Source organism: Torulaspora delbrueckii, chromosome 3 (genome assembly GCF_000243375.1).
Source record: "Torulaspora delbrueckii CBS 1146 chromosome 3, complete genome".
In the NCBI taxonomy this organism is placed as follows: domain Eukaryota; kingdom Fungi; phylum Ascomycota; class Saccharomycetes; order Saccharomycetales; family Saccharomycetaceae; genus Torulaspora; species Torulaspora delbrueckii.
The window spans coordinates 198,789-216,076 of record NC_016503.1 but is presented as its reverse complement, the minus strand read 5'-3'; the positions used below and the strand labels follow the sequence as shown (position 1 = coordinate 216,076).

At 41.0% G+C, this 17,288-nt stretch overlaps 11 protein-coding genes across 11 annotated transcripts; 4 read left to right on the top strand and 7 right to left on the bottom strand.

The window, feature by feature from the left end:
* Nucleotides 1-117: 117 nt before the first annotated feature.
* On the top strand, nucleotides 118-1,497 carry SAD1 (mRNA splicing protein SAD1; the record flags this gene model as incomplete). Its single annotated transcript, XM_003680178.1, has 1 exon — nucleotides 118-1,497. The coding sequence occupies one exon, from the start codon at nucleotides 118-120 to the stop codon at nucleotides 1,495-1,497; it is 1,380 nt and encodes a 459-aa protein (XP_003680226.1).
* Nucleotides 1,498-1,556: 59 nt separating this feature from the next.
* On the bottom strand, nucleotides 1,557-2,477 carry RPN11 (proteasome regulatory particle lid subunit RPN11; the record flags this gene model as incomplete). Its single annotated transcript, XM_003680177.1, has 1 exon — nucleotides 1,557-2,477. The coding sequence occupies one exon, from the start codon at nucleotides 2,475-2,477 to the stop codon at nucleotides 1,557-1,559; it is 921 nt and encodes a 306-aa protein (XP_003680225.1).
* A 249-nt stretch (nucleotides 2,478-2,726) lies between these two features.
* YPI1 (type 1 protein phosphatase-activating protein YPI1) lies at nucleotides 2,727-3,203 on the top strand (the record flags this gene model as incomplete). Its single annotated transcript, XM_003680176.1, has 1 exon — nucleotides 2,727-3,203. One exon carries the CDS (start codon nucleotides 2,727-2,729, stop codon nucleotides 3,201-3,203), a length of 477 nt encoding a protein of 158 aa, XP_003680224.1.
* A 109-nt stretch (nucleotides 3,204-3,312) lies between these two features.
* NIC96 (linker nucleoporin NIC96) lies at nucleotides 3,313-5,871 on the bottom strand (the record flags this gene model as incomplete). The annotated part of the gene is made up of 1 exon (XM_003680175.1): nucleotides 3,313-5,871. One exon carries the CDS (start codon nucleotides 5,869-5,871, stop codon nucleotides 3,313-3,315), a length of 2,559 nt encoding a protein of 852 aa, XP_003680223.1.
* Nucleotides 5,872-6,023: 152 nt separating this feature from the next.
* Nucleotides 6,024-7,574, bottom strand: PDH1 (putative 2-methylcitrate dehydratase; the record flags this gene model as incomplete). Its single annotated transcript, XM_003680174.1, has 1 exon — nucleotides 6,024-7,574. One exon carries the CDS (start codon nucleotides 7,572-7,574, stop codon nucleotides 6,024-6,026), a length of 1,551 nt encoding a protein of 516 aa, XP_003680222.1.
* Nucleotides 7,575-8,060: 486 nt separating this feature from the next.
* CIT3 (citrate (Si)-synthase CIT3) lies at nucleotides 8,061-9,506 on the bottom strand (the record flags this gene model as incomplete). Its single annotated transcript, XM_003680173.1, has 1 exon — nucleotides 8,061-9,506. One exon carries the CDS (start codon nucleotides 9,504-9,506, stop codon nucleotides 8,061-8,063), a length of 1,446 nt encoding a protein of 481 aa, XP_003680221.1.
* A 489-nt stretch (nucleotides 9,507-9,995) lies between these two features.
* On the bottom strand, nucleotides 9,996-10,595 carry LOC1 (Loc1p; the record flags this gene model as incomplete). Its single annotated transcript, XM_003680172.1, has 1 exon — nucleotides 9,996-10,595. One exon carries the CDS (start codon nucleotides 10,593-10,595, stop codon nucleotides 9,996-9,998), a length of 600 nt encoding a protein of 199 aa, XP_003680220.1.
* A 520-nt stretch (nucleotides 10,596-11,115) lies between these two features.
* HAT1 (histone acetyltransferase catalytic subunit HAT1) lies at nucleotides 11,116-12,285 on the bottom strand (the record flags this gene model as incomplete). Its single annotated transcript, XM_003680171.1, has 1 exon — nucleotides 11,116-12,285. One exon carries the CDS (start codon nucleotides 12,283-12,285, stop codon nucleotides 11,116-11,118), a length of 1,170 nt encoding a protein of 389 aa, XP_003680219.1.
* Nucleotides 12,286-12,539: 254 nt separating this feature from the next.
* SNF8 (ESCRT-II subunit protein SNF8) lies at nucleotides 12,540-13,244 on the top strand (the record flags this gene model as incomplete). Its single annotated transcript, XM_003680170.1, has 1 exon — nucleotides 12,540-13,244. The coding sequence occupies one exon, from the start codon at nucleotides 12,540-12,542 to the stop codon at nucleotides 13,242-13,244; it is 705 nt and encodes a 234-aa protein (XP_003680218.1).
* A 524-nt stretch (nucleotides 13,245-13,768) lies between these two features.
* Nucleotides 13,769-15,082, bottom strand: DEG1 (pseudouridine synthase DEG1; the record flags this gene model as incomplete). The annotated part of the gene is made up of 1 exon (XM_003680169.1): nucleotides 13,769-15,082. One exon carries the CDS (start codon nucleotides 15,080-15,082, stop codon nucleotides 13,769-13,771), a length of 1,314 nt encoding a protein of 437 aa, XP_003680217.1.
* A 381-nt stretch (nucleotides 15,083-15,463) lies between these two features.
* On the top strand, nucleotides 15,464-17,275 carry SPB4 (ATP-dependent RNA helicase SPB4; the record flags this gene model as incomplete). The annotated part of the gene is made up of 1 exon (XM_003680168.1): nucleotides 15,464-17,275. The coding sequence occupies one exon, from the start codon at nucleotides 15,464-15,466 to the stop codon at nucleotides 17,273-17,275; it is 1,812 nt and encodes a 603-aa protein (XP_003680216.1).
* Between the last annotated feature and the right edge of the window lie 13 nt (nucleotides 17,276-17,288).

Sequence of the window (17,288 nt, the reverse complement as noted above, 5' to 3'; positions counted from 1 at the left end):
CTCCGTTCGCCTCGCTAGTTGATGCCCGAGGTATGCAATGCCCAAGACAAAGAAGCCTTACGAGGTGGGAAGAAAACTCGTCGATATGAGTTCAAAAGTCTCGAGCTACCCATTAGTATGCAGCCTGAGAACAGGGGACGTCGGCTGAGTACAAAGGGGGATTCCAATGTCAAGAGAGTAAAGGTGAATGAGCCCTCATATGCATTCTTAGAAACCGTAAACAGAAAGAAGCTAGATTTTGATGCTGAAAAAGCTTGTAGTGTCACTCTATCCACTTTGAACGTTTATTGCTGCTTAGTGTGCGGTAAGTATTTACAAGGCCGTCGAGCAAATTCACCAGCATTTCTGCATTCTGTCAATGACAACCACCATGTATTTGTGGACTTTATAACTTTGAAGTTCTATCTTTTACCTGATGGTATAGAGATTGAAGATAATGGAAGAATTCAACTTCTCAATTCGATACGTTACGCCATCAGACCACAGTTTACAAAGAACGAGATTTCCCAATTCCCGACAGGATGTCAGGATTTGAACGATAACACTTACTTCAACGGGTTTATAGGAGTTAACAATTCCGCCAGAAACAAAAGTGTCAATGTTGTACTCTTAGCACTAGCACACCTTCGACCCTTGAGAGATTATTGCTTACTTGCCAAGATCGACCAGGAAGACGAGTTCACAAGAAGACTAGCTCTCTTTATTAGAAAAATATGGTCAGTCAAACTATTCAAGCAGCATGTTTCAGTGGACGAATTTCTGGCCTTTGTTACAGTGAATGATAAAAGGAGTGCCAAGAATTTAAATGATCCAAGAAAATGTCTCCTATGGCTTTTAGAATGTATTCAAACAAGCGCACCAAAGTTGAAAAGTATACTATCAGAAGCTTGTCAGGGGAAAGTTCTGGTGACGAAGACTGGCGTGAAAGTCATTTACGATGAAGACGAAAACGTCAAGGATTTCACACGAGAGAAGTCTTCTAAAAGCACTAGTGTTCCCTTTTGGAGTTTGACCCTTGATCTGCCGCCCAGACCACTTTTTAAAGGACAAATTAACGTGAATGACTTACCTCAAGTGCGTTTGGAAGACCTTATGTGTAAGTTTAACGGCATCAAGGAGAAGCAAATGTCGCACCACATTATGCAATATAAAATATTAAAGCTTCCAAAGTACTTAGTACTACATGTTGACAGGTTTGATAGTACCGATGCGCAGCCTGTCAAAAACAGAAATCATACCTTGGTGGAGTTTCCATTGACCATGAAAGTAGAGGGATCTACTTACAAATTGTTGGCAAATATAGTACATCAAGTTTCAAGAACTGCCGGCACCACGCGTGTGGAAAAGGATGACCAAAGCAATTGGATTATTCAACTGTATAACTCAGCCATAGACCAATGGGTTGAAATCGATGGTAGTAATGTTCGTACCAAGGACAAAGAACTTCTGTTCTTGAACGAGATTTACATCCAAATATGGGAATTAGAAACCGCCTAAAACGTTGATTCGTTAGTTAACTTCCATTGAAGAATGCATCTATATCTGTAACAATAACACTATTTAATAGCCACAGAGTTAACACTGGCGGTCAACAGAGATACAATGTTATTTTCCAATACTGCATCAGAAGTTTCAGCCAAATGCTTCTTAGGATCCTGCTTACCGACATAACGAGTCTTCAATTGTTCTTCAGTCAATTCCTTCTCTTCTTCGACTCTTTTGGAATATTGTTCTGCAATCTTAACTAGTTTCTGAGTAGCCTCCAAATTCTCCTGCTCCTTTTCCTTGTAATCGTACATTTTTAACCCAGATTGCCATTGCTCCTTGTGCAGATTCATGAGCATCTTAGTTTCTGTTGGTGTCTTGTGATAATCTATGTTCAATGAATAGTAATGTCTGTTCAAACCATGTATCAATGCCTGGATATTAGCCTTATTCAGAAGACCTGCATTCGATGTCGTTTGTCTTGGTTCTTGATTATTTATTAAAGCTCCCGTATCAATCAATCTGAAAGCATCAATAACCACTTTGCCCTTAACAGATTGGATAGGGTCTACCACCACAGCTACAGCTCTACTGTTCAATTGTTCGAATGATTTCTGCGTATTAACATCCACGGACGACAGCCAACACCCAAAACCAGGGTGAGAATGGTACCATCCAACGACCATCTGGTTTCTACCAGTTTGTTTCAACATATCCATCATCTTAGCCTGGAAAACATCATCGACTGCTTCAACAGAGACACCAGTACCAGATTGAGGCATCGCAAAGACATCCACAACGTTAACCGTATAATCGTCCACAAATTCCCCGAGCATTAGACCCATCACCTCCATTGGAACACCGGCTCTCCCGTGTTTCAACATCTTCAGTAATGCTATTGATGAGATGTAAACCGTTTCCTTAGTATCATCACGATTTGCGTCCGTCATACCAGCTTTGCTGTTCATCATAAGTCTCTGCAGCCTTTCCATAGTGAAATCAGTCTATTATATGCTGTGAATGGATGTAAATAATGTCACCAATGACCCAGGATTGGTTGTTGAAGTCTCTAATACATTTACTTTTGCCACCTTAAAGTTATTTAGTTCAAGATTAAGCGTCATAAAATACGTCGAGCCTAACGTCCATAGTAAGGATCAATACCCATAAGAGCGCGGCGACTAATATCTGACACCAGTCATTGAACGCTCGGAGGTGACTTAATTTGATGCAAGAGCGTCATGATGACAGATGGTAATGGCAATAGCGGGAGCCAGCTGTTGGAAGGGTCTCAGACGATCAGTGTCGAGGAGCTTAGACCGGTGTTACAACTCCGGGCTGAAGAGAGTACAAACTCTAGGGAAGAACAGAGTCAGCCCACGAGACCAAGTGTTAGATGGCAATCAGATGTTATCGACAATGAAAATATGAACAAAAAGAAGACTAAAATATGTTGTATATTTCACCCACAGCAAGAATTTGACATCGATGAGGAAGAGTGTCATTCCGATCATAGCGGTCATTCCTCTTCCTCCTCTTCCTCTTCCTCCTCATCTGAATCTGAGTCAGAGAAAGACCTGAATCTAACTGAGAGGAGGCAAAGAAGGGTTGCACGGCGTCATCGCAGATTAAAGGAAAATAAGGGAAAGAGTCCAAACGCTTACGAGATACAACCAGACTATACTCAGGATAGAGCTCGGCGTGAACAGCGTCATTGAATAAAAATAATAATACAAGAATACCGGGAGAGTTTCAGATTCACTTTTGTATTATATAATGAAGCTTTCAAGATCTGCAGTAAAACTCCATACAAAATCTATGTCAACTTTATACGCCGACATCCAGTCTGATTAAAGTACTGTATGTCTCTCGGGGCATCTTGTATTGAATCATACCGGCGTATATCATGCAGTTCTTCGATACACTCTTGAGCGCATTAATTTGCTGAGTTTTAGCCACTGATTTATAATCGCTCTTGTTCAGATCATTAATAAGATGAGATATGCAACTCATCGTCATGATCAAAAGGTTCGGAATGTTCCTGATTAGCTGGTCATCCAGAGTGGTGAACTCTTGTGCCTTCTTTCTAGCAGAGATTTCATCTGAAAATGGTAGAATGTCAAGTTCTTCAATTTGAGCCAAAGCATTTTGCCATTGGCGAGCATGATAGGTCTTCCTTGCATCTGCCAGTTTCAAGAATAGGATACACGTCTCTTTGTTCTTTGTATGAACTTTTTGGGAGATTTCGAGATTTTCCACATATATTGACACTAACTTCTTGGCCATCAGAATTGGATTAGTTTCGTTATTGTCATCAAGGGTAACCAATGGCTGATCCAAATCGGTATTACTTAGAAGCTCGCTTAGCATGCCATTCACTATAGTGATAACAATGTTGTATTCCTCCGATAGCTGATAAAGAAGGAGAGAGTCGTGTATTCTGCCCTCTTCATCGGCTCTGCTGGCGGCATTCTCGGTAATTTTATGCAAGAAATCCTTTTCATTTTTTAAATGCATTAGAGGTAGCCTCTCTTCAATGACACCTGGAATCCTGGTACCATCTCTATTAATTTTACCAAGTAGAATGGTGAACTCCTTTGTCTCCAGAATTAGTTCCCTCAGAGCTTCATGGCACAATTCCACCTGTTCTTGACTACCATTAAGAGCAATCAAAATTAGGTATTCCGCTGCAATTCTTGGGTCCGAATATCTGAAGGATTTAGTGTAATTACCCAATATTCTTGCGAAGTCGATTGTTCTCTTGCCTTCACGTATCACTAAGAACTCGCCTGTACCTTCTGAATTTGATTGTCCGGATTGTGGACTCGAAGTGATGGATAGCAAATTACCGTGTACTAGACCAATAGCTAAATGTACTGCATCAATCTCACTTATCGTGTATGCATACTGAACGGCTAACTCATAGAGACCACTCATAATGAGAATCTGTAAGTAATGATTTGCTGATGTTGCGGGTCCATATGAAACAATGATGTTCTGGAAATCCTCTAAACTGTATCTTTCATAGACGGGATCGTCATCAGACTCGTCTTTTTTGATCAGCATGAAATGCATCCATAGCCAATCTTCAATGCTCAAGGTAACAGCGGGAATATTCTTCCGAGTTAAATCGCATCTTCCGATGATCTTATAAACGGCCAGTCTGTATGGATCCCCATCCAAGGAACTTTTAATGTGTTGAGTGTATTCTGTATGCAATCTTGCGGAAAACTCCACGGGTAATCGATTGTCTGAGGAGGAGACGTAAGCCTTCAAGTACGTCAGGAAGGACTGTTCAACCTTTTTGAAGCTTGCCTTATTGGTGACAGCAACTTCTAACGCTTCGTGCAGCAGACCAGCCCTGAGCAAGTAGAATATTAAAGCCCAAATTGGAACACCATTCACGACTGTCAAATTAGTTAACTTCCAGGTACTATTGGCGTTCTTCAGCTTACATTGGATGAAGGACTTTATTTTATTGATGTTTGTGGGCAGTCCCTCGTTTAAGTTTTTCTGGTATAATAAATTAACATAATCAAAGAATTGATTCTGAAGGTATGCCTTTGCAGTTGCAACGATGTCCTTGCTGTCCTTAAGCTCATTCAAAATTTTCCAGCTTTCGAGCAATTGTCTATTTTTTGAGTCGCTCGAGTTCCCAAGTACCCCGATGAGCTCGTTGCTCAACGTAAATAATTGCCCTGCCTGCCTAGCATTGTTGAATCTGTGGATAACCTTTGCGTATTTCTCAAACTTTTCCCTCACCATGTAATTTTCATTAACATTCAAACTGCTTGCGCCACTGTTAAGAATGCTTGAACCTCTGTTACCCCATGTTGGAAGCTTAGGATTAAAGGGTGCAACATCAGTACCATCCAATTTGGCTTTCTTTTGTACCAGTATACCAAAGCTTTCTCTCACTTCATCTTTTCGCTGAGCCCAATCAAGCTTCAGATTTTGATTGACGAAACTGTCAAAATCTTTGGCTGCTGCGGATAATAAATGCTCGATCGAAGACAGAATGTTTTCATCTTTCTTAGTCTGTAAATAAGTGTCAACTTCTCCCTCGATTTGCTTGTTGGGAACAGTTTGTTCGATCAATTGTTTGGAACGAAGTTGCTTCAATGATGTATCGACGTCTTCAAAAGCCAACCCACTCCCTGCGAGTAAATAATGAGCTTTAGTGCGGTCGTGCTCGACAGCGTTTTTCTTTCTTAGCTCATGAGCTCTTCTTCTGATTTCATTGACACTCAATTGGATGGATCCTAGCTCTGATGAGCTGGTAGGAATCTTTTTGGAAGTCTCGATCAATTCATTTAAAGTTCTTGCAGATCCTCCCTCAGACTGTTTGTTGGCATTTAATGGGCTAAGGTCGACTGCTGAAGTCATCTCGTGTCCTCAATTGATGCAGTTGAAGCTGAATTATTAACTGTTTTGAACTTAAACCTATTCTTGAACTATGTTTTGACAAATTTTGAAAACTCTTCGCTACCCGCACGATACCGATTGCTGAAAAGACGAGAAGCTATATAAAATCGAGACTACTTGTTGTGCCAGAAAAGATCGACGTATTCATTGATTGGCATTTGTAAAAAGTTAGGGTCGTTGCTTGCATGTATTATCTTCTGACCTTTTTCTGGGGATTGAGCGAAGTGCTCTTCCACATGTCTTTGGAACTTTTCCATCAAGAGCGGGATTCCCTCTGACCTACGAAATTTGTGTCCAATCGGATATTCGACCACAATTTCATCTAGGGTAGTGCCATCGTTCAGCTCAATCAAAAGTGCATTGGCGATAGACCTCTTTTGGGGATCGTGATAATCGGCAGTGAACTGTTCGTCTTTCTCACAGTACATTTTGGCTCTTAACTCATCTATCGCTGGGTTCTTGGCTACGTCGTCCGTGTAATCATCTGCTGTCAGGCGCCCGTGTATTAGTGGAATTGCTATCATATACTGAATACAATGATCTCTGTCAGCATAGTTATACAATGGGCCGCTCTTGTCAATAATCCTTACAGCGGCCTCCTGTGTTCTGATTCTAATCGACTTAATGTCCTTGTATGACTTACCGGTATTTTTCAGAATCTGTTGAGCTTTGATAGCTGCCTCAGCTGCTGTTTGGGAATGGAATTCAGCTGGGAAAGATATTTTGAAAAGAATATTCTCCATGACATATGAGCCAAAGTCACTTCTTTGATTGAAACTGAAAGCTTTACCTTTGAAAAGAACATCGTAAAATCCCCATGTTTTCGCCGTTAGAACCGAGGGAATAGTTCCAACATTAGCGTTCTTGACCAGATAGGCAAGGTTCACTGCCCTCGACACTGCATCACCAGCGGCCCAGGATTTTCTTGAACCGGTGTTCGGTGCATGTCTATAAGTTCTCAATGATTGGCCATCGACAAATGCCTGGGAAATCGTTTCGATAGTTTGATTTTCATTCAAGCCCAACATCCTGGAGACAACGGCGGCTGTCGCAACTTTGACTAAGACAACATGATCCAAACCAACTTTATTAAATGAATTTTCCAGAGCGATGACACCTTGAATTTCATGAGCTTTGATCATACCTTCTAAGACATCTTTAACAAGAAACTGTTTGCCCTCATCACCATTAGTAGCGTTAGACAACCTCGTCAAATAATCAGCAACTGCCAAAACCCCTCCCAAGTTATCCGATGGATGACCCCATTCGGCTGCCAGCCAACAGTCGTTATAGTCCAACCAGCGAATTAGTGTTCCGATGGCGAAGGCGCCCTTTACAGGGTCCATCTCATAGCCAGTACCCAAAATTCTTGTTCCATTGGGTACAGTCGTTCCAGGAACTATGGGCTTGATAATATTACGAGCCTGCTCGTATTTCAAAGCGGCCAATCCGCAACCCAGCGTGTCTAGTAGACAGAGTTTGGCGGTTTCGAATGCCAATGGAGATTCAATTGGAGTTTTATGCACATAAGATGCAATCCGCTTCAGGATCACGTCTGGTTCTGGTCTTTCGTTCTTTGCAGGGTCTACATAACTTCTCTTGCCTAACAGATTCATCAGTGGAACTCTCCCAATAGTTCTGGATGTTACTGGTCTTGCTAGCATACTGATCCCAAGGAATTCGATGCAATGACTTTCCGATTCATCTTAAACAGATCTACTTCAAGTTCAGGTGTTCTTAGACTATTTATACGATTTTTTGACCTCAAGTCATTCAATTTCTTCTGGCTTCAACTCCGAGACCGGTAGTTACTATTCGAGTAGCATCGTGCATGGATGACACTATAGTTGGTTGTGCCGCTCCTTAGATGCAAGGGTCACACTGAAAATGAATTGAAAATGATATAATTGTGGGGAACTAACGGTTCATATCAGCCAATAGCAGCCGACAACACTGATGGTCATTATTGATTGTTGAGAACTACACACAACATTTGACCGATTGAGATTCCTAATTACCATCGGCCGCTACCTGTAAAGCAGCAATAAGGGTTACACTGAAGTCCACAGTTCTTGACTCGGAGCCGTACCGGCCGTCTTCTTAAGTCATATATATCGTATGTATTTGATTTCATTCCTGTAGCTGCGTACCTATGACATATGGCACAATGATTTGAGCGCGTTCATGTCTAAACTCTTGGGCCTTTCGATGGGCAAGCCAAAGATTCTATCCCATACCAATTGTGTCATGGGTCCCATTGATCTCGAGCAACCAAATATAACGGTGAAGAAAAGCATTTCTTGGATCCCGTAATGGTAAAATAGAATGCCAGACGCAGAATCTACGTTTGGATAGGGATTTTTAGTCTTGCCATGCTTCTTAAGCACTTCAGGAGCGATTTTTGAAAGTATCTGCATCAGTTTAACATTTTTATCTTTTTCAAATTCCTGAGGTCTAGCTTCAGCAAACTCAAGCATCGCAGTAAATCTAGGGTCTGGCTTTCTTAACACTGCATGACCATATCCGGGAACAACTCGTTTAGAGTCTAGGAGTTTCCACAAATATTTCTCAATCTCATCCGTGCTAGTCTCAGAGGATATTTCGGAGTTCATTTCGATCAAAAATCGAACAACTTCCTGCGCAGCCAGGCCATGCAATGGACCCGCTAAACCCATGATACCCGAGGAGTAAGATAAAAATGGGTCTCCCAGGGCACTGCCAACTAAATGAGTTGTATGCGCAGAGACATTCCCTCCTTCATGATCTACATGGATTCCTGTGTACAACCTCATGAGATTTACGAAATCATTTGCCTGCTCTTCAGATAAATTCTGTCTGTTGCAAGAGTCTTTAGTAGTCATTCCCAATAACGATGAAATATTATAGCTCCAGTCCCGATCCTCCCTAAATTCACCTAGAGGCTTGCCATCATTGACAATATTGCTGTATATCTTGCCAGATAGCGCTGGCAAAGCGGCAATCAAATTTAAAGCATCGTCTAAGGTATATTCCCAGTAATCAGTTTTACTCAAAGCACCTTGTTCATATCTCTTCGCAAACTGAGAGCTTTGATTCATCGAGGCCAGACCAATAGCTAATTGGGTCATGGGATGCATATCGCGGGGCAAATTCTCCATAAGTTTGTTTGTATTTTTAGGAATAGTACGCCCTCTGGAAGCCAGTTCCCTTGTCAAATTAGCCGCTTGTGTTTCCGAAGGGATATCTCCAGTCATAAGAAGCCATAGCATTGATTCAGGCAAGAAACTTTTCTTGGCGTCATGTTCCTCTGGGTCTGAGGGGAGTAAAGCTTGGCATTCCTGAATAGTCTTACCCTGGAATCTGATCCCTTCTTCAGGATCCAAAGAAGTACTTTGCCAAAACATGGAACTATTGCCTCTCATACCACCGATGACGGAACCAACAGTTATATCACCTACTTTCACATCACTATGATTTTTTTTGATCTCGAGTAATTCCTGCTTTCTAGCTGGAATAAGTTCCTTTAGAGCTGATCTAAGGTCTGGCCCAGATGATGCTACACACCGAGTAGTATGAAATGTTCTCTTAGTGGTCAAACTCCTCAATGCTGAAATCATCGCAACACTTTTGAAGACCTCTGGTGATCCATCAAATGTTCTTCAATGGAGTGAGACAAACCATACGAAAAAATGGTCGATTCTTATATGTAACAAAACATCAGGCTATCATCGTCAGAGGAAACACCGAAGCCTTGTGACATTACACATAGCGGTAAAGAGAAAACTCGGAGTTATGTGTTTGAGAATCCATGCATTTTGACCGGTAGCTTAGCGTTTCGGCTTATTCGGTTCATCCAAATGTGCCTCTTTGGCATAATTATTGATGACCCTCTATCACGCAACCTACCAAGTAAGAGTGTGACAATCTCCCTTGAAAATTGGAGATATGTTTGTCGCGGGGCGGCGATTCAGCCGAGCGATGAGATGAGATGAGGTTAAATGAATGACACTCACAACTTCCAAATAATTTTGAGAGAAAATATCGATCATATGTAATGATAGTGATGTTATGATAGTAAAGTAATAAGAATACAATGCAGTCAGAGTTTACGCAAATGAAACGCTCTTTTTAGTTTTCGATTTCTCCACCGGTTTATTTTCAAAGGTTCTCGAGGAGTCACGCTTCTGCTTTCTGCGCATAGACCTAGCAACTGACGCTTTACGCTTTATCTCATCCTTTTTGTCTTCTAAAACTTCCTTCTTTTCAGCTTCTTTCTTCTCGATTTCCTGCCTTTTCAAATCTCTGATCTCTTCGAGCCTTCTGCTTTTCTCTAGTTTACTTTCATCGAGGTCATCGTATTTATCTCCAATTGTCTTAATTAGTCTATTCAGTTTCAAGCTGTCGTGATCATCCATCAATTTCTTACCTTTCTTACCTTTTTTGATTTTCACACCAGGGATGATGGCCCTATTTAGTGAGGGTATGTCCAGTTCTTTCTCATCGTATTTGCGGTCCTTCTTCTTACCATACAGTCTTACTTTAGCTTGCTCTTTGCTAACTGCCGTTCTGCTTGCCTTCCTCACTCTCGATTTTTCAGTTAACTGTGGAGCATTCGCCAGTTGATTTCTAGCTTGCGAATCTTGGAAAACTTCGGGAACTACCTCTCTTTTCTGGTTTTGGTTCTTACTTCTCTTTGGTGGTGACATTGTTCTATAGTATCAATTTCTATGACCGACTGTCCAAATTGTTAAACAAGTGGTTAATCAATCAATATCTTGGGTAGCTCGGCTAAAGGCTTCGATGATCTTAAAAAAGTTTTTCAGTCACTTTTTTTCTTTTGACTCGGCACTATCTCAATATAATTCGGACAGGTCAAGACTCTCAAAACAGGCATAGTGGAAACCTGTAAGCTTTCTCGTGGATGAGCATTTCACAAAAAAAAAATTATGAATATTCTTTTGCTAAAACTATATAACTTGTTCGGAAAGACGATACATGTTTAACAAAAACATTATAAATTAAATAGATTTAGTCAATAATATTCAATTATCAATATTTATTGATTTTTAGTTATGTATTGTAGAAGATTATTATATTAATACACGTAAACTAAAGCAGCTCAAATGTGTTCTCGTGACTTTGGCTTAAGCCATACTATACTTTTCTCTAATCTTAGGGTAAAACCGTTAGACACTTATCAATTACCTATACACCTATAATCTTGACCTAGTTTTTTATCTTCTTCGATGGTGTTTCCTCATCAGACCGATTTGCTGGCCGTTTGTTGAATCGGCAGAGGGATATAATGCGTTTGTAGTCATCGGCCAACAATAAGAAGGATTTCTGAAGTGCATCTTTGCGTTCGGAATCTGGCATATCGAATAGTGCATCGTAGTTTTTAATGTATAATCGCCTTTTAACCTGTATGCGAAAGTTTTTGGCATTGCTGTAGGCAAGGATCATCTCAATGAGGCGGTTAAATTGGCGCTTTTCGATCTTCAGTTGAACTCGTGTTTCCTCTATCCAGTGAGACGTGATTTCACCCGCTCTAGGAACTTGCGAGAATACTTTCAACTCATATAACTTTTCCAGATCATTACGATCTCTTAGGTCGTCGAAGCTTTCATTAGGGTCCTCGACTGTAATTTCAGTCACACTGTCGTCCGCCAGCCAGTGAGAGAATATAGCACTGTAAAGATGAGATCCGTGCCCCTTACCTTGGTATGGCGGGAATATTATGAACTGTGAGATTCGTGCTCTATATTTCAGATCAGCAGAACTATCAAAGTCATCAGACCCTAAGTATCTCCACAACTTATACGTGCTCACGTAACCAGCACATTGCTTGGTCCTTTCATTGAAAAGCCAGAAAATTTCCCAGTTTGGATCCTCTTCATCGATGTAAGAGGCAGCTTCAATAAACAAAAGCGAGAATATCTGGACTCGGCGATGTAATTTTTTGGTAAAGTCTTCGGCGATACTCATCTTGAAGATAACGAATTGATCCCCATCGTGTTTGTATCTTCCGATCTCGAATTTAGAACTTGGTAGCTTATATCCTTCCTGCTCCTTCTGGAAACCATCAATCCATTCTGATTCATCTTTGATGACAACGTCATCTTTAGGCAAGAAACTTAATAGTTTTCCCTCGACGTCATCAGCTTCTTCGTCCAATTTGGCACCATACTTGACGTTTACAAACGGCCTGAATGTCACTGAATCAAAAGCAAGGTGGATCAACAAATCTTGAAAGCCGAATATCTGTTCTGATTCGCCGTAGATTGGGTAAGTAAAAGTGGGCGAGAATTGAATTGCGTTGTCACTGACCAAAGAGACTTTTAACGCGTTATTGGATGAAGTGGTCCAAACTGCAGGCTGAAAATCCGTAATTGACATACCACCGTTACCACCTTTACTTTCTGCTAAAAGGGTATAGCTACTCAATCGAACTATCCAGCTTTATTAGGCTTTTCAGAGACAGTCATTGTTAACGGATACGCGTTACAGTTGAAGATCATTAGTTGATGGAAACAACTTTATGAAAGGATACTTACTTGATCAAAACGTAAAAGTTGGAGGGGTACACTTTTTGACATGAATTGAATTATTAGTGGAAAAGCTTGATTACTTCGAATACACAATCGGTGATTATGAAGCGTTATGGACTTGCAGCTTTTGATGGTAAACAAAAGAACGAAAGGTATCAGGGGACAAGTACAGCTGTTCTCGATAGACAGTCCATTGAACTTGATGAGCAACTAGCGGTTTTTCAAGAAAGGTTACTACAATTCGCCAAGAAACATAACAGTGAGATCAAAGCGAATCCCGAGTTCCGATCTAAATTTATGCGGATGTGCACTTCCATAGGAATAGATCCACTTAGTCTTTTCGATAAGAATGAACATCTCTTTAACTTAAACGATTTTTATTATGAGGTTTGCGTCAAAATAGTGGAAATTTGTAGGCAGACGAAGGATATGAATGGGGGGATCGTTTCGTTCGATGAGTTGGAGAAGGGTTTTTTTAAAGGTTTAAATGTCACGATAGCGGATTTAGAAAAGTCGATTGATATGCTTAAAAGCTTAGATGGAGGCTTTGACGTATTTGAGATTAGAGGAAAGAAATTTTTGCGAAGTATACCTAATGAATTGACTGGCGACCAAACAAAAATTCTGGAAATATGCTCGATTTTAGGATATGCAAGCATATCATTACTCCGGGCCAACCTGGATTGGAAACCGGTGAGAAGCAGAGCTGTTTTGAATGAAATGGTGGCTAATGGACTTCTCTGGATTGATGAACAAGCTGATGCTGAAACTCTTTATTGGGACCCATCATGGATCACCATGAAGTAAGTCGGATCATTGCCTAACAGGATCGAGTGCTGACAGTGATTCCGACGTCTGCCAACGTAGTAGATGGATGAAGGGATGATCTTACAATAAGGAGAGTATTTCCGTCCTCGAACGCGCTTTTCACTAGAACTTGACTCAGTAGTGCCAGCGGAAAATCGAACTTCTCGAGGATCTGCAATCAGCTAATAACATGAGAGACAGCGGGGCTCCAAAGGCCCGGCTTCAAAAGACCCTTCGTTTTTCGAACGCGAGTAGATTCCCATGTTACCCCAGAACTGCTTAAACTGGCAAGAGCAATGAAGTTAGCTTTTACAATGACGTTTTTTCGAAGTCAATAAGTGGGCGGTTTGAGAGTTGTCATCAAGAATTCCAATTAAATCGACAAATGGGAACATACAATCAGGCAGATAATTTATTAAGTGAATAATGACAATATATACACATTAAGCAAATTCTAAGGGAAAAAGATGCTTATTGAGTCACCTCAATGAATTTGCGAATCGGCTCCAGTAGAAGCTTTCCTATTAGTTTTGGGCCTCAAATTTAGTCCTTTTGCGGTGTCTAAACTTCTCGTTAACCACTTCGGCAGTCTCCATGACATTTCTTTTCAACATCTTTTCATAGCTGGTAACGACTTTACCCTTCCCGTCACCAAGGTTGATTCTAGTTTTCCCAGATAACTCAGTGGCTGTAGAAGGCAGTACTTCCTTGAAAATCTGAGCAACAGTAGCCTTTAGATGGTAGCTCAGTGTCAAGGCGCTAACTGCCTTACCATATTTGATTGCCTTATAGTCATCCACATTAGTCTCAACCCATTCAATATCTGGAAATTTGCAATCGTACAATATCAATGGAATATCACTGGCCATGTCATAGATCGGTTTCCGCGGCGTCTTATCAACGTCTAACATGTCACTGATCAATGATACATTCTCGAGACCTTGTCCAACAAGAAACAGGTTTGCCATCATGCATCGAACCTGATGCCACAGGAATGCTGAGCCAATCAAATCAAAACAGTAAAAGTCTCCTGATAGTGGGATAATCTTAGCACTTATTATATTTCTTGCATAGTTGGTGATTTGCTTGGAACCATCAAGTTTACAGAAATTGCGGAAATCATGCTCACCCTTGAAAAGAGCAGCAGCTTGATCCATTCTTCCCACGTCTAGCCCATCCTTATGGAATAGGTACCTATAGTGACGGTATTGACAACTGAATCTCGCATCGAAGCCCTTTGGAGGTCTCAAGGAAACCGCCGAAACGCGAATGTCCTCTGGGAGTAACTGATTGAGAATGTTGACGTACTGAATTTCTTTCGAATCGTTCTTGGGGTCCGATTGCTCCTCTTCACTAAGGTTGGACCTCACAAATAATGAGATAACTTGGCTCATGGCGCTTACTCCTTTGTCTGTCCTTCCACACCTGCTAAAGCGGAAGTCATGGGGATCCAATGAAGGAACGAGTTTACACTTGTTTAAAGCCTCAATTATCACACCTTCGACAGTCGGCAGAGGTGTTGGTTCTTTCTGTACCGCGAGGCCATTGTAATTCCAACCTAAGTAAGCGAATTTCAATGCAATGAACCTTCTGCTGTATTTTGAAAAGTCAAACTCCCTCGAAGGTTTACGGTTTTTGGAAGCTTTTGTTTCGCTGGATGCCAAGGATGGCTTTAGTTTTCCAGGTTGGTATGTAATCTCATTTTCCAGTTGAAGAAGTCTCTCAACGAGTTGTTCTTTGCTCCAATCAGCATATTTTGAAGATTCTGCTATTGGCATGCTTTGCTTGGTGCGGAATGGTTTCTCAACAGCCCTCATCAGCCTCTGCCAAAAGCTCATTACATTGATCGTAGATCAAAACTTGACTGTGCTCCGATCTCATCGCATTTACTCGACTTTGTCAATTTTGCAGGTTGAAAAAAAAAATAATCAGGCTTGGCGGTAAAACCCAGCAGGAAGAAAAAAGAGGATGAACGAGATGGTTCCACATTTCTGATACTGAGCCCATGAAAGATTCAGCACTGAGGTAGAACTCTGATAAAAGACCAGTTGAAAAGGTGTCCTCTTTCTTGAATATGATACAGATTTTATACCTTCGTACAAAAATATCTTCAATTTTTCATAATAATCTTAAAGCTCATCGCATCTCAAAGTTGATTCAAATAGTTGAACAAGTTGTTTGGTAGGTCACTCAAGCATTCAACCAGGTTTCGATTTAAGATGGCAGAATCCTTATCATGGGAGCAACTCAATTATCCGGTACAGGATTGGATCCAGAGGGCGATAGAAGTACTAGGATTTGATGCTATGACGCCAGTTCAAGCATCTACCATACCACTGTTTTCACGGAATAAAGATGTTGTTGTGGAGTCGGTTACAGGGTCAGGAAAGACCGTTGCTTTTGTAGTTCCAATTTTGGAAAGAATCATCTCAGATGGCGCAAATTCCACTGCGTTCAAGAAAGGCCATTTTCATTCATTGATCGTCACACCTACTCGTGAGTTATCAAATCAGATTCAGTCAGTGATCCAGTCGTTCTTGGATCACTACCCGGGCGATTCATATCCTATAAAGTCTCAACTTCTAGTGGGCACAAGCCAAAAAACTGTGAGAGATGACGTTACAAAATTCCTTGAAGAAAGGCCGCAAATTCTAGTCGGAACACCAGGGAGGGTCCTAGACTTTTTACAGATGCCATCCGTTAAAACATTATCATGTAATATGGTAGTTCTTGATGAAGCAGATCGGCTTCTAGACAGTGATTTCTTCAAAGATGTGGAAAAAATATTACGAACACTACCGAAGCAAAGAAGAACTGGTCTTTTCTCGGCTACTATTAGCGAAGCTGGTAATCAAATTTTCAAGACAGGTCTAAGGAACCCAGTTAAAGTCACAGTGAACTCGAGTAAAAAAGGGCCGGCATCTTTAGGTCTTTTCTATACGGTGATTGACCCTCAGGAAAAATTACTACAACTGATCAACATTTTGAACAACTACAAATTCAAGAAGTGCATCGCTTATTTCCCTACATGCATATCGGTGACATTCTTTTACTCTTTCTTGCAATACTTGCAAAGAGAGAAGAAACTTTTGAGCGATGAAGTCATGGTTTACTCGCTACATGGAAAGCTACAGACAGCCTCAAGAATGAAAACACTAGAAAATTTCACTGATACAGTTAATAAGGCTGTGTTATTGACGACTGATGTGGCAGCCAGAGGGATTGATATCTCTGACGTTGACTTAGTTGTGCAGCTGGACCCGCCAACAGATACAAGCGTACTTCTACACAGATGTGGGAGGACAGGAAGAGCGAATAGAATTGGTAAAGCGATCACTTTTATAAACGAGGGCAGAGAAGAGGATCTTATTCCATTCCTGGAAGTGAAAGATGTTCACTTACAAAAGATGACACTGAAGAAAGATGAATTACTTAAGGAAGGAATTTATGAAGTGTTTAAAGAATGGATATTGCAGGATAGAGCAAGGTTTGACCTTAGCGTTAGATCTTACGTTGCCTTCATCAAATATTACTCAAAGCATTCAGCCAGCTCAATTTTTAGACTTCAATCACTAGATTATGTGGGTTTGGCAAAAATGTATGGTTTATTCCGTTTACCCCGGATGCCTGAGATAACGAAATACTTCAAGAGCGATACGATCAAAGATGGATGGCTCGTCGACCAGCCCATCGACATGGATCGTTTTGCGTATAAGGATAAGAAACACGAGGCTGCAAGATTGGAAAAACTGAAGGACCTGGAGAACATAAAAGACAAGAAGAAACTCAAATTCGAGCTGAAGAAGAAAAACATGGCATGGTCCAATAAGACTGAGAGTAAGGAGACAAAGGCCGAGAGGAAGATGAAAGTTGAATTGAAGAGGAAAGCGATTGAAGAACAAATTGAAAAGGAAGAAGGAAATGCACGAGACGAAGTTACCGAAGATTGGAAGGATATAGTGCTGAAGAATAAAAAGAGGAAACAGATGCAGAGTAGCGGTGGAATGCAGGGAAGTTTCGATGACTTGTGATTGGTTGTAGTAG